Source organism: Pundamilia nyererei, unplaced genomic scaffold (genome assembly GCF_000239375.1).
Source record: "Pundamilia nyererei isolate P.nyererei 1_Seehausen unplaced genomic scaffold, PunNye1.0 scaffold00010, whole genome shotgun sequence".
NCBI classification, from domain to species: domain Eukaryota; kingdom Metazoa; phylum Chordata; class Actinopteri; order Cichliformes; family Cichlidae; genus Pundamilia; species Pundamilia nyererei.
Genome location: NW_005187411.1, coordinates 6,046,955 through 6,062,195, shown reverse-complemented (window position 1 = coordinate 6,062,195; position 15,241 = coordinate 6,046,955). Strand labels below are relative to the sequence as shown.

General features: G+C 39.3%; 2 protein-coding genes across 3 annotated transcripts in view; one reads left to right on the top strand and one right to left on the bottom strand.

Annotated features, from left to right (window-relative positions):
* cfap99 (cilia and flagella associated protein 99) overlaps nucleotides 1–1,960 on the bottom strand; it is a 3,948-nt gene extending 1,988 nt beyond the window's left edge. Inside the window, exons 1-7 of the mRNA XM_005724106.2 lie at nucleotides 1,613–1,960; nucleotides 1,391–1,535; nucleotides 1,217–1,311; nucleotides 1,034–1,140; nucleotides 445–622; nucleotides 245–325; nucleotides 12–84 (exon numbers count right to left, since the gene is read on the bottom strand). Coding sequence (XP_005724163.1) covers nucleotides 12–84; nucleotides 245–325; nucleotides 445–622; nucleotides 1,034–1,140; nucleotides 1,217–1,311; nucleotides 1,391–1,535; nucleotides 1,613–1,852 — 919 coding nt within the window. The 5' untranslated portion in view covers nucleotides 1,853–1,960. The remainder of the gene's footprint in view (nucleotides 1–11; nucleotides 85–244; nucleotides 326–444; nucleotides 623–1,033; nucleotides 1,141–1,216; nucleotides 1,312–1,390; nucleotides 1,536–1,612) is intronic.
* A 1,789-nt stretch (nucleotides 1,961–3,749) lies between these two features.
* Nucleotides 3,750–15,241, top strand: part of zfyve28 (zinc finger, FYVE domain containing 28) — a 30,385-nt gene continuing 18,893 nt past the window's right edge. For both annotated transcript variants that reach the window (XM_005723995.1, XM_005723994.1), the window contains exon 1: nucleotides 3,750–4,149. In XM_005723995.1, the coding sequence (XP_005724052.1) occupies nucleotides 4,114–4,149 (36 nt within the window). In that variant the 5' untranslated portion in view covers nucleotides 3,750–4,113. The remainder of the gene's footprint in view (nucleotides 4,150–15,241) is intronic.

The window sequence follows — 15,241 nt, the reverse complement described above, 5'->3', positions numbered from 1 at the left end:
CACACACATACACACCTTTGTGTGCTCAGACTTCTGTGGATTTCCACATCTGAACTGTTTGATATTCGCTTCATACAGAAGCTCCTTTGGTGGAAAACAGATAAGCGAACTTTTTAATAGCAGTATATGTAATTGAATTTAAAAATATAAAAATTTTTGATAATATCTACTATTATTGAACTTAAATGTGCCAGCTGCCGTTTAACTGTTAAACATATCTTCTTTTGTATTAGATTCATTGTACCTGAGCCTTTTGATGGTTCTTCTGTTTATTCTCCTCGATTATCTGCTTCTCCTTTGGAGCCTTGTAGGTGCTGCTTGGTACCTGCATGACAAACAAGAGTGACGCACCAGCCTCTACACAGTTTACAGCTTACATTCTCTTTAAGGATTGAGGACATGAAAAATTCTCAAAGTAAAGGACTTTTTGTAACTGATACTGACTGGTTTGCATTTCTTCTGCTGTGGGATGAGCTCGGGCATGGGTAGAGGCCGTGGTTTAGGTTCGGTGAGGGCGAACTCCTGGGGCTCAGTGGTTTTGGTTGCAGCTTTCTTGAGCAGATTCCCTTGAGAGATCTTGACTGCAAGCTGGTCCATGAGAATATCTATCTCAGGGCGCCACCTAAAGGACACACACGCAAACATTTGGGTTGTCTGAATTTGAAATGCTCTGCTCACAAAACAACCTCCACTGGAATACTTGTGCACATTTCTGACCAGACTGTGAGGAAACAGACTCAATGATCAATGGCATGAGCACCCCTTAGTTCCCTATTCTCTTGCATGTTCACACTGAGCCTATGTGACAGGAATGTCTACAGATGCTGTGCCGAACTTCATGTGACTTCAGCGTCAAATCAATCACTGAATACAGCCCTCAAAGGATTAAAAATTTTGTTTGCTACTGACTGCTGTCATGTCTTTTTGTTGTCAGTGAATTACACAATGTGTAGATTTAAGATTTCCCTTCATTTTTTGAGTTATTATAGTGTTATTACCTAAGTAGTATTTTTGTTTATCAGGCTTTTCTCACCTGAGTAGAGGCCCAATCCACTGTTTCTCCACAAAGGCAGCATCATAGATGTTGTTCCACTCATCCTGTATCCACGTGGTGAGGTTTGAGAAGAAGAAACCTAAAAACTAATTTTGAAAAGTGCAACATAAGAAAGCTGCTGATTAATTTCCCTCTTCTGCACCCAGAATTTGTGTTTCTTACCATGTGCATTTTCTTGATGTCCAGAGATTTAACAATGCTGCTAAAACACTGAAGCCCGAGGTCATCAAGAAGAAATGTGGCCAGGTAACAGATAACTGGGGAGCAAGACGATCATTAAAACATGTCAGTTCTTTTATTCAGGCTGAAATCAGGAGTAGCAATGAAGTTACTCACCAACAAACTGGCTACGTTCACCTCTGGACACTGATTTTACGTGCTGGCCAAAGAAGGTATTGATGACTACATCCAGCAGCTTCTTTTGCTCAACACATCCGGAAACAACATCAAGAATGAACTTCCTCTGCAGCATGTCCATGTCCTGTGACAAAACAAGAAATACAGACCAATCAGAAGCAGGCCTATGCATCCACTCACATTGATCTGAGTCTGACATACCTGCAGATCCTTCATAGCATCTTCTGTGAAGTCATCCAAACACTGTCTGCTAGCTCTAAACTTGTCGAGGAGCTGAACGGCTTCCTTCACAAGTGATGCATAGTTTGATGCCATCTTAAATCCACTAGAAAAGCCCAAAAATAAACTGTTTATATAAGCAAAGCTCACGCATTGAGAGATGAGAGAACAAACAGTTCTCCCTGGGATAGACAAGCCAACCGGGCTGCTAATGAAAGACATCAATTCACAAAAAACATTTGCTGTCTTCGACTCATAGACAGTCTCCAGCCGTCGCTGTGTTGCGTCGTTGCTTAGCAACAAAAACAGGCGTAAACAGACATACGTCCCAGCTCGAAATGTTAAACGAGGAATGCTTCAGCAAAAAAATTAATTATTTAGATTCAAAAGAGGCGTTTTATTATTGTTCAGTTTAACATATTAAATATTTCACAGTTTTAATCCGTACAGATTAACAGAGTGCCCTCCTCATCCTTTGTTGGCGTCCATAACAATAATAATGACGTAGCGTGTTGTGACGTCTTGCTGGGGCTGTGCTGGTCTCCTGCTGCCTTCATGTGCTTTTGGAAATTCTACAATAGACAGAAGGCGATCAAAGTGACACGTTAAAACATCTGGTCAAGATGGAAACCCGTTCTAAAAACCGAAGGAAAGTTGTTGGCTTGTGCTTTAAAAAATGATGGTTTTACAAAAAAAAAATTGTTTCCTAGCTTACCAGGGATTTTACGTTGTTGGTATCTGAGGGACAAAAGCTAATTACTGGGTAAATCACATGGAAACTGGGTTTTTATTCTCAGAATCGATCATCTGATTTCCTGGTTTAACCTGATCATCATAATCATATTTCTTAACCGGAGTGAAAACAAAGTCATTTGTTGAATTTAAATTAGGAAATACCAAGCTAATCTTATGATTAATCTACATGTGATGTATTAGAAAACAGAAAGTTGAAATGACTCCAAAATAGCTTCTGGACAAACACACACTGCTGATGTTAATCATGTAATACAGGCGAAAGCTAAGGAATAACCTGGAAGTGTATTTTGAGTGAAAATTGTTTTCCCCACTGATATTTTCTCTCTAATCTCTTTTACAAACCTAAACAATGTGCTTAATTTGCTGCTCCTCATTTGGATGGTCTTTACTGCAAAGAATGGCATCTGTACACATCCTAAATCATACATTTATTTGATGAAATTTCCCTGTATTTGCCTGACATTTGATTTTAAAGTTAAAATTAAACAACATTGGGCTACTGTATTGTTTTTCTCACACAACTGAGTTATAAAAACTTAAAACCTCCACTACTCATACTTAAATATATGCATACACTATTAATACAATCTAGATAAGGGGGGGTCAAACCCAATTTCATCTCAAGTGGGCTGGGCCAGCGAAGCTATTGCATAACATTTTAAGAAGATAAAAATGTTATTAAATAAAATGTTAAATAAATCATTTTTTTGTGATTTATTGAATATACTGTTACAAGTGTCAATTTGACACATTTCCTCCAGATTCTAAAATTATTGTAATGTAGTAAATTCAAATTTGTTTCTTAGGTAACAGAAAACAACTGTCATTAGTAAACTTTTCTTATCTGTTGCTTATGTTTTATTACATGAGGAAAAAGAAAGTAAACCATCTTTAAATTTGAAGGGTTTACATATTAAAGCAATAAAAATAATATGGCCCTTACTTAGTCTCAAAATGAGGTTAATTCATCCTGGGATGAATTGCAAATGATGAGATATTATGCTGTATTTATCCAACCAAAAACTAAACCAAAAGGCAGCTGCAGTGTGTGAAGAACTAAGAGACTCTTAAAACGTCCATAGAAGTTATAATCATGGTTAGAAGTTTACATTCACTAATCATAAGCTTAAAATGGTAATGTCGTGGCTTGTAATGATTTCTTTGAACTGGTTTCTTTTTCCAGGGTATACATCGTTAATAACCCATATTCAGAATAATGGGGTAGTCCAAGGAACTCAGTAAGGTTCTAAGAAGGAGGATTGTAGAATTGTGCTATGAGTTTATATCGAGTTCTTTTGGAGAAAGAAAGCTATTTTTGGAGGAGCACTTGAACGCACCACTTCCTGGGAAAGTGGGAGGTGAATGTTGTCAACGTGACTGTCATCGAGTAGCGTTAGAGGGGCAGAGAACAGCGGAGCCTTCGGTGCTCCAGTTGTCTGTATCGTCGGGGACTTGGAAAGTGACTGGGCAGGTGGAGGGACAGGTTGCTAACCTCGGGCTTCAGGGAAAATGGAAATAAGTGGTTATTTCCCAATACCTCCTTTGTGCGCCTTCAGAGCCTCGGTGTAACGTTCAGGACAACTTGCCGTACATTGTCTTTTTTCCTCCTATTTGGACCCAAGAAGCGCTAGCTAGCTTAGCCGCCAGCCAGCCGCCGATAGTGTCAGACACACAGGTACAGGAGAAGAGAGGAGGGGTTGGTGACAAAGGAAGGTGGCGAGGTAACGATGAACCGCTTTCGAAAGTGGCTGTATAAGCCCAAGGTAAGTTGTTGTGTCAGCCCCTGCAGTCAGTCATTTTTTATGCATAGAGCTCGCTAGCCTGATCATTTCATAGACTGTCGGCACATCTGCTAACGTTAGCCCGTGTTCCTGATGTTACACTGTATTAATCAGCAGCTATCCCCTTTGTTGTTGTTGATGCTTTTGTTTTGAAGCTGTAGTCAGGACTAACAATGCTACAGTCTGCCAATTTGGGCTAATACTCATTTACTTACATCTGTCTTCAGCTGACATTAGTGTTCATGTGATTCTGTCTTGTTATTTTAAAGGTTTGAAATACCTTAATAAATCAGTGATTAATAACAATCACAAGACCACATCAGAGCTGAAAAAATATTCGTTTTGCTTGTAATAGTAGTGTCATTATCAAGTCGTTACCACATAAGAGGAAATATTTTAAAAAGGAGAATATATTTTTATAACAAAAGCTCATGTTTTTAATTTCCTTAAAAACTATTTGTTTTCATTATTGATTCTGCTGGATATTTTTTTAATAAATGGGTTTATCATTTGGTGCATATACATGCTAGAAAATAGCACCTTTTTAAAAAATAAAAAAAGTGCAAAAAACATGATTAAAATAAAAGTATGTGTTTATTCCAAACAAAGAACAAATAAAACATGGCACAGTTTACCTGAATTTGTTATTCTGGTTGATGTTTTCCAAGATCCAAACCTTTTTTAAAGTAGAAGGTGACATATTAATATGGTTTTGTTGTAGTATCAGTTCAAAGTCCAAATATATTTTATTTATATCAGGCAGGACAAAGACACTTTGTTACAATTGATAAGGTGGACTTTAAGAAAACATTGTTTTGTAGCATCGAAGCCTTAAAGACCACCAAAATACCTACCAGCTATTTTTCTCATGCAGTTTATTTAAAATATTGATTGTCTCAGCTCTGTATACCATTTGTGAATACAGTCTGAAAAAGGCAAAACAATCAAATCCTGCCCGGGAAACACATTTGTCAGCAAAATCGTCACTTTTTGGGTGCGCTAGTAATGGATGTGCTGTGATTCTTTAAATCAAGCTCAAAGTGTGGAAACATGCCTGACACAGCAGAGGAAGTATTAAAGGCTTGGTTGCCTTGTTAAATGAACAGTTCAGTATATGCCAACTGCAGCACCTTTTAGGATGAGTGAACGTGAACATTTCTCTGGATTGAAAATTCTTGTTAACTTTATAGCAGTGTGTTTGTGTCAGTATATTGACTTAAGGATTGCACTTAAAAGGTTAAACCTGTGTCATAGCTGCTGTACATTGTAAGTCTTTAAAGATTATTAAGCCTCTTAAACAAGCTGTTGACTGGTGGAGGTAACTGTTATTTCTTGGCATGCTCCTGCTTTACTGAAAGTTCCTCGATGATAATGTTCAGAAAAACCCTTGTTATTATGATACCTGTGATAAGAGGTAAGTCAGCTGATAGGTCACTGTGTGTTTGAACTCCACACTCAAGGACTCATCGGATGAAACAGTGGTGATTACAAGATATGCTGCATAGCTAAGCAGTTGTGATCACTCACAAGGCAAGCTAACCGAGCTTGAGCCAAACTATAGAGCATAGACCATGGGTGGGCAATTAACTTTCCCAAGAGGCCGTAGGAGAAACTGGGACTGTTGTGGACTTGCCCTACATTATGATTCGATTGGCTAGCAACAATGTGAGCAGAGCAACATAGTTCAGGGAGATTAACAGATGGAGTGGTGCCAGCCTGTTATGGTAAAGAGTGAGCTGAGCTGTCGATTTAAGTGCCAATCTATTTTCCTAGCTAACCTATGGCTTAAGATGCATTCTGGGCACCTCCTAAGTGAGTTGTTCCGGTCCCATAAAGAAGGGGTCCAGGGGCAGAGCAAGGACATGTTGGAGACATCTCTTGGCTGTTTTAGAAGCACTTCAGTGTTCCCCCAGAAGAACTGAGGAGGTGGCTGGAGACAGGGTTTCCTGGGCATCGCTGAAAATAAATAAAACGTAATCGATTCATGTTCAATGTAAAGGGATTTTTTTAGCCTTGGAGGAAGGGAGTTTCTACAGTTCATTCACACATTGGCAATAAAAAAAAGTGTTTAATACATGAAAAATACGTGTTGCCAAACCTTTAAAAGGTTTGGCAACACGTATTTCCAATTGGGAGCATAAGTAGAGTATAAGTCAGCCTTCTTGATAATAGAAAACTGCTGAATCACATCATCATTGGGTAATTATAATAAGAGCTTTTGCAACAGTAGTGTCACACAAGGCTTAGATAAAAGGCCTCTGATTACACTTTGTCCACCTGTTCTGGACCACATACACACACCTGCGTCATTCCCTGTTCCTGAGTCAAACTGTATTTGCTGTCGCAGCATTTCGGTGATCTGGGGTCAGGCCAAAGTGTTGGGGTTCACCAGAGTATTGTTACATTCGTAAACGACTACTGCCTCTAAAGTTTTGAGCTATTGCATCAGTGCCTTTTCTGCCAAATCACAGCTATGGTAGGATTGAAAAGAATTACGCATGAGTCTGTGGGATTTAAATGACCAGTTCTGCCTCAAAGGAGTGGGGAGAGGCGCTAAAAGCTTCTACAGTTGTGCCAATCAGCATGAAAAGGCAACAGTAATAAAGAAAGAAAGTTCAGATGACTTTGGCACATGGTGCTGAAGAGGCACTTTGCTAGCCAATAGTTGTTTAATTTGTTCTAAGAGAAAATATTTCTGTACTAATTAAAATCTGTTTCCATCCCCCATATTTTGGCATTTATTGTCAAACACCACATTGCATTGTCATTTCCATCAACAGTAAGTGGTTTATCACTGAACTATGCTCTCCTGGAGATAGAAAAATGTTGAATCAGCTTGTTCCTTTGACTGAAGCAGAGCTATTGATATTTCCATAGCTGCTCTGTACCTCTAAGATAAGTCACACAGAGCAGGACTTTTTTTGCCCCTGCCACACAATCCCTTCTTAGTCAAACTCAATGCATTAGTTCCTGGACAAGATGAATGTGTAAAGATGGATGTCCTGCTGAGAAGTACGCATGGGTTGGAAGGACATAATACTGCACTATTGACAGGTTAGGCTTTTTACATACTTTGTAGATCCTTAAACTGGTTGAGCTGGTTTTTATGCAGCTAGTTAGGCAACCCAAATATCTATAAAGAGCTCTCCTACCTGGTGTGTTTTGTAACTCAAGTTATATTTAGTGTGGAGAAGAGTTGTAGATCAAAAAGATAAGCTTGGAGAAGGATTAATAAGAGTGTGCTACATTGCACATTGCAGAAAACAAAGCCAAGACCAATGTTGGCGAGTGTTTCCTCACCTCTCGCTCATCAAGTTGCACAGTGACTGATTACAAAAGACAGGCGGCTACACCTGGGCATTTCCTCTGTAGCCTGTGTTCCTCTCTGTGCTGGTATTCCATCAGGCATTCAGGAGCTGACCTTCAGCTTCACACCACCTCATCTGTCAGTGTGACGGGGCTCACAGGTCGCACCGAGCCCAGTGCACGCACCCCATTTTGCAGCACGCTACTAATTTTGCCCCTCTCCCCACAGGACATTTTAATGTGTAGATAGCTCATACTGCACTCCTCTTTATCTGAACGAAGCAGGTGATAACTTTTGTTTATAGTGTGCTGCTGCTTAATCTTTAGCATGGAAACAGATTGGCTTTTAGCTCGCAACACATCAAACATCAGCCAATGAGGTTTCCTCTTGGCAGATTTGATTAATTACATCATATTTCTAATAACTACTAGTGTTATTTAACAACAACAGTAATAATCATAATACTGACAATAATAATTTCATTTGTACAACACTTTAAAAAACGTAACAGTTTGACTAAAACCACAAATTAAAGATAAGTACACACACATATAAAGACACAGTCAGCAATGTCATTTTGCAATTATTCCATCATACACACATTAGATCTGAACTATGGCCCAAACTAATAGGAGGAAGATTAAAGAAGCTAACCGATAAAAATTAATTTTCAGCAGGTATTTGTTGTTGGGCTGGGGAGAGCTGCTCCAATGTTTGAGTCAACATTCCTGCATAAAAACTCAGAGGGAATTTTATATAACAGTAAACAAAGCTTGCATGAGATCAAATCTCTCGAAACTATGCATTTTTTATATAAAGAACAATGCTGTAAAATTATTAACATGTAAATGAAACACGTCAAGGCAGGCAAGTATTTATCATGCTCATAAATCACTGTCAAACCATCATATGAGATACTCTGAAAAAGTTTATTTACACCATCAGAAAGACAGCGAGGGGCGCTGACAGCTGACGGTTTCGACAAAGAAACAGATTTTTTTGCTTTCCCTTTGTTCTCTCTTTGTTGCCGGCCGTGTGGGCCCTTCTTGAAATGCATCATTTGAATTTGATTTGAAAAGAAATGTTCATGTATGAAGAGGTGGCGATGACACACAAACTAACAGACGCATCTGTTTGGAAAGTGGGAAAAGGCACAGTCATCAGACTTGTGACGCTTCACATTCTGGCTTTTTAAAAGACCAAAACCTAACACAAGTTTTCATTCCCATTAACACAGTTGTTACTAATACATTTATTGAATTATTAAATGGCTTCTAGGAAGAAGAGTTGAAACGATTAATAGAAACAAAAAAAAAAATCTGATAAATTTTCAGATAATTAGATAAAAATTAATTCTGAATTGTTGCCTTTTAAATAAAAAATTGGGTTTATGTCATTTGAAGATGTCAGCTTGTGGTCTGTGATATGATGATTTTCATCGCAATGTTTATGTACAATGCAAATATTGATAGTAGTATATATCTTTGAGTTTATGCTGGTCAAGAGTGCATTTTTCAACTTTGCTTCTTTTTTTAGTTTTCAATTTTAATCTTTATTCTGTCTTTTGTAACAAATGTGTAATTACATGTAAAGTATTTACATAATCCTTGTTTGTAGCTTTAATTCATTTGATTTTGTTTCCTTGTCAATATGCCTCCAAGATTTAAAATTTTATTACACTTCATATATATTCTTATCAGAGGGAACCATAGCTGCTTATTTATTCTGTAATAATTGCTCCATGCTCTCGCTGTGCTTGTGTCTGGGGTTAGTCTTTGCACAGCCAGTTCTGCATATTTGCCGCAGACTCGGTGTGCCAGCAAACTGGTGAGCAGTGGTCACTGTGGTTTCATATTTAGCCCAGTTTCTGGAGTTCCTTGTGGACATCCCATTCTGCTTACCCAACAGCCACGTGGTAATTGATTTGGTGTCAGCTGCTGGGATTTAGAGAGCTGACCCTAGTGCAGATTCAGGCAGGCCAGGCAATTGAAAGCCTTTTTAAATTCATTGCAGGGCTGTAAGCAGAACCCAAGAGGTGTGAGGGCACGATGATTGAAGGAAAGTAGCTGTGGAAAACAGTGAGATTTTGAAGTACCAAGTCTCAGTCCTGACTGAGGGGGATGTACACTTTTCTGCACCCTGTTTTTATTGGCATTGGTACCTTTTAAATTGCTCTCTTCATTATCATTGATGAAAAACATCACGATCACCTTTGTCTGTATTTATAAGTTTGACTGCTCTTGGAATTACCTGTAAATGAAGCGCCACCCCTCATGATTTGGCTTTTGTCTTCCCAGCAGCAGAGGATGTGAGTGACAGAAGGAAAGGAGAATAGTAGGCTTGTATTTCTAGGTTAGATTTTGGATTTGGCTTTAGTTGAGAATAATGCAGCTTTTTATCAACACTGTAGGGGTTTTTCTTACTGAATTTTATAACTAAGATCATTCATGCTTTACACACTCTTTGCTTAACTGTTTAAGTAATTATCAGATTATCAGTTTGTGTTGTTTTTTTCTGTAGCTTTTATGTACTCAAGGCCTCAATAGCAAGAGCTATTTTTTTAAAGATTGCGCAAACTGGTATGGTTAAGTTAAAATGAAAAGAGAGAGCACATAAATATAATAGTGACAATAAGGGAAACAATATGAAAATCTATAATTTCTTCTAGACACAGTAATGCTTTGTAATAGGTAAAACTGTTTTTGAAGGATTGGAAAGTTACAGATTAGTAGTTTGGCAGCTGTAATGCATGAATGTAACAATGATGGGATAAATAAAATATATCTTATGTTATCCTAAATTTTAAACTCAGACCACTAGAAATAACACATTGGATGTTTCAGCACCAAACCTATTGTTCTTTTAGTTTGCTTTGCTTCGCCCTTTTATTGAGTTCACCTAAATGGGGATTCAGTCTGGAGACTGCTGGTTTTCCATCATCTGAAGCCTGCCTTGTCCTCTTCCTCTAATGTTTTGGGTCATTATCTTGCTGCAGGGTGAACCACTGACAAACCAGTTACTTGTGTTTATTTGTTGCCATCCATATTGAAGCATCTAGTACTAAATCCCGCAGTGCAGTATTTTCCTGATAATACACAGGGTTGTCCCGACACTTCCTTTGCACAGACAGAGGGGTTTCTAACTAACCTTAACCCTAACCTGTGGAAGCATCGGGTTCCAGTGTTTTATTTATTTTCATTGCTACAAAAATGCCGTAAGATCATTTTAAAAATTACTTTTTAACATGACTTTTCAGTTTATTTCTTTTCATTTTAAAAATGTAGGATTTTTGACGGCTATGAGCAAAGCACCTGCGAATGAAGTACCCTCCCCCACACCTTGGGCTTTGCCTACCACCTGCAGAGGATGGGAGAGAAATGAGGGAGAATGGCCAGTAACTTGGTTGCAGTCAGAAGTAATGCCGTTCTTTATCAACACTAGAAAACTGAAGAAAACTTTGCAATGTTTCAAGGCCTAATTTACTTCTGGTGCTAAAGGGAGGCTTTAAGTTAATGCAGTTCATGACTAACAAAACAGTCTGTGTTCAGTAAAAGTTTTTTTTTTTTAGCAGTTTTCCACTTACTTTTGTATCATGTTAATGTAAATTTTAATGCTGGGTATGCATCTAGCTGTTTTGTGACGTTGAGGTATTAGGAGTGGGCTTTTAGGTATAATGCCATGTGCACAAGCATGATGACTGGCATAAATGTAAGCTTAGTTTACGCTTGCAGTTGTTACCTTTGCTCATGGTGGCATAAAAAGTAGTCATTATTGCTGATGACCCAATGTCAGGTGGTTGTGTGTTTAATTTTGTAACCTGCATCATGTGGCATGCATGCAAACTGGTTGACGTTTAGGCATGAGTCTATGTACTGGTCTTCCTTTAAAAGCATATTTACAGACTATCAGTTGGATTCCCAGTTGTCACAGAAGCTGTGCTGGGATTGCTCAACCAAAAGGAAAATGTGCGACTGTCTACAGAAAAGTGTAGATAAACCGATAATTGTCGCTGTGCTTGAATGACATAGTTCCTTTATATCACCTCTTCTGTTGCTATTACAGCCGTGTAGCATATACTTTTCTCAGCAGTGACGTCTGTCATTTAGAGGTAGACAGCAGTAAGTGAAGCTCAAGTATAAAAGGTTACAACGCTGCGTTGATGTCATAATTGCTGTGCGCAATAACTGATGCATCAGGCATAACCGCGGCTTTAATCTCCACCGACGCCAAACAGAGGTGTGTGTTTGCCCACACAAGTACTGTAGTTATCCCGGGCTGTCATTGTGTGACATCCTGGACAATACTCATTCTCATTCAGTGATCACAACAGTCAGTATGTGGACAGAATTAGCTCGATTGACTTAGAAGTGTGTGACAAAACTACGGGGAGGACGTGCGTTACCGGACTTGCGTGTTGATTCATTAAAATCAGGAAAATTCTTAAAGTCTGGTCATCGCAGCATAAGAAAAGGGTCTGAGCATCTCCACGAATGCTTTCATCTGATTGGGACACCGAGCGATACATGGAAAAAAAAAAGTTGTGATTTTATCAAATCTAAAAAAGCGTTCCCTTCTCTAGCCTTGATCCAGAAAACATTACCGGATTGTATAACCAGATTATTTCTTGCATAAGAACGCTGAGGTTTTTGGGACGAGGGGTGTCCCCATGTGTCACCACATGACCGTGGGGGGGTGGGATACTGGACAAGCCCCAGGGCCACCTAAATCCTCAGTGCACTTGTGTGTTCACTCTGCCTGCTCGGACCATGTGCTGGGCACATGCTTGGGTCATTGCTGTAGTACAACACCGGATTATTTCCATCCCTCACAGAGCAGACGGGCTCATAGATTATGTCATCAGCCCAGATGGGTTGAGCACTTTGATAATACTGAGTCAGTGCACTCAGTTAAGTTGGTAGCGTGCTGTGGACCCAGATCAACTTTCAGCTGGTTTGTGCAGAAATACTCCTCAGACATGAACACAGTTAAAGATTTATGTATTAAATATCTTAAAATGTGGTATTTATGGATGAAAGCCGACTATCAATAACTCTGAGGTAGGAAGGAAACTCCTGACGCGAGCTGAATACGAAGGGAATGACTCAACATAACTGGAAGTAAATCAGCATAACACGGCATTCTTAGAAAGATTATACTTTTTATTCTGCCAAACCTCATATAAATAATGGTTGCAGAAGTTTCCTTGTTTTCTACCAAAAAGATTGGCTTGCTCTTGCCATGGCTTTTATGCTGAGTCCTGAATAATAAATAAGGTGATGAACTGTTCTCAGCTGCTTTCTGTTTTTTCTTTTTTTTTTTGCCAGTCTGCCAGCTGACTGAAAGAAGCAGAGTGAACTGGTTTCCCCCTACAATATTTGCCTCTGATCATTGGAAGGAAGCAAGAAGGCAGCAAATTGAGCCTGGAATAGAGTATGGAGGGCACAGCAAGGTTTCTCATAAGTCCCTCAAGTGGGCTCAGTGTGCATGCACCGATGCTATGGATGCTCATGAAGCATTAGCCTGACAACCGTCATCATCTGCACAGTCTGAATAGGAATGAAATCAGCAGCTCAAGAAAAGAGCTGGCTGAGACGATCAAAATGCTGATCACACAGCGGCAGGGAACTTTCAGTAGCACGTTTCAATGAGAGTCACGCCGGCACCGCATGTTATTGATGTTAACGTTGAACAAAAAAACAAAAAACCCAGCAGAAATTCGACTGAGTCATTGTGAAATGATGTTTGAGGGGTTTTTACTCTAATTGTCACTTTGGATGAAGTCTTGGGATCTTGGTCACCTAAAATGATGAGTTTCTGACCGCAGTGGATGGAGATTTAGAGTCATCCCAGACAGAGGGCACCCAGGACAAGTGACAGCAGGACTATAACAGGAGAGTGGCACGCCACAGGGGACAAGAGCCAAATCTGCTGAATCATTTCCTCACGCAAGGTAGAGCTGTCATTGGTGGTGAATGATGATAACACAACTCACGAGTTCGGGAGTCAAACCCCCAGATGTTTACAACTTTTATACCACGATATGACTCTGCTATTTTAAGGAAATTTTAAGAGAGATTTTCACAGTTATTCTAAAACTTTTAACAATTTTCTCTAAACTTATTTCCAATGGATAGCTTGCCTTTTTTAGTTTTTGTTTGCTTTTTTAGAAGAGCCTGTAACATCATCATTGACTCATGACGCATGTAACAAAGTATATTACCACTGGAGACTGTGGATCTGAATCTGTGACAGAGGACTGATCTGTGTTTTATTACTTTCAAAGGTCTGGAAAGCTTTTTTAGTGAATAAGTCATCGGTTTACTTTTAAAGGCCAGTAAAGCTATTTCAGTGAGTATGTCATCAGTTTCTAACGAACATGTGTTCTGCTCTCCAGTCGATACCACTTAACTACTGAGTGTAAAAGGGACCTTGCAGATACATTATTATTTTTAAATGTAGTTATGAGTCTTTTTTCATCTAGTGGGCACTAATGTAAAAAAATAATTTGGGTTTTGCCTCTCCTGGAGGGTGTCAGAATATACTGCATGTGCAGTTAAAATGTTTGTAAGGTCCTAAGTCCACTCCTACAGCCTGAAACTCCTTGTTTGGAGTCTAAGCTTTTATTCCATGACTTATCTACATAACCATTTGCCACATTTGCATAATGCCTGTCTAGGCACGCCTAGTTTGGCACGCCTTCAGACAGACTTGTTTCAGCTGTGAGCATTTCATACCAGATGTTGCATTGTCGGTTGGAACAATGAGTACAAGTCTTGAAAACCCAGGAGATCACTTATAGTTTTAATTGCAGTGTCAACACAGCCACCCATTTATTTTCTTCCACTTATCCAATTGAGGGTCGCAGGGGTCCTGGAACCTATCCCAGTTGTCATGGGGCAGGAGGCGGGGGAAAATCACACCTACAACTAATGTAGAATCACCAATTAATGAAGCCATGTATGTCATTGGGTTGTGGGATGAAGTGAGTTACCCCAAGAGAAAACATGTTTATTCAACACAGAAAGGCCGCTGCCTGAATTTGAATCTGGGGAAAGAGTGCTAACCATCACACCTCATCTTGTATTTCATTACTAATGAAAAGAACATAAAGTGGCTATCAAGTGCTTTAAATAGAGAATCAACCTAAACAAACAAAACGTTAAAATGTCAAAAGGCTAAAATGGATGAGATGAGATTAAAGGTTTTGGTGCAGAAGATTTTCAGGTTTTGAAAATGGGCTGCTGTAGTCTGTATGTCTTTGTAATGGCTGCATTAGTCTGATAATGTTGTGTCTGTTCACATGTAGCACATTATAACTCAACTAAATTTAAATTCACTTGAGCTGGTGCAGCTTTCTTAGAGGTTTTCACACTAGTGTCAGAAAAGGGGGCTGATGCAGACGTCTACACTGCATGAAATTCAGTCCTTTCATACCTTTGTACTAACTCTTATTAAATTATTATTCAATGCTGTGTGGTTCTGTAGACCAAACAGCTCACGCATTCCTGCCTTTACCTAAATCAGCATGCCGTGAACACTGCTTGCCTTTGACTTATCCCCCATGATGCAATGCTGCAGGAATGTTTCTTCTTGTGTGAGGAATGCAGCAGGAGGAGGTTATAGGATGGTGTCTGTCTCAAACACTTCTTTTCTTCCTTCTTCAGCGTTGGCCTATATCCTTCAGAAAGTCTCCAACTGAATGCCGGCAGACTGTGAGAAGTGTTGTGTCCGGACTAGAAAAAGGTCTTTCACTGTCCCCCACTCCTG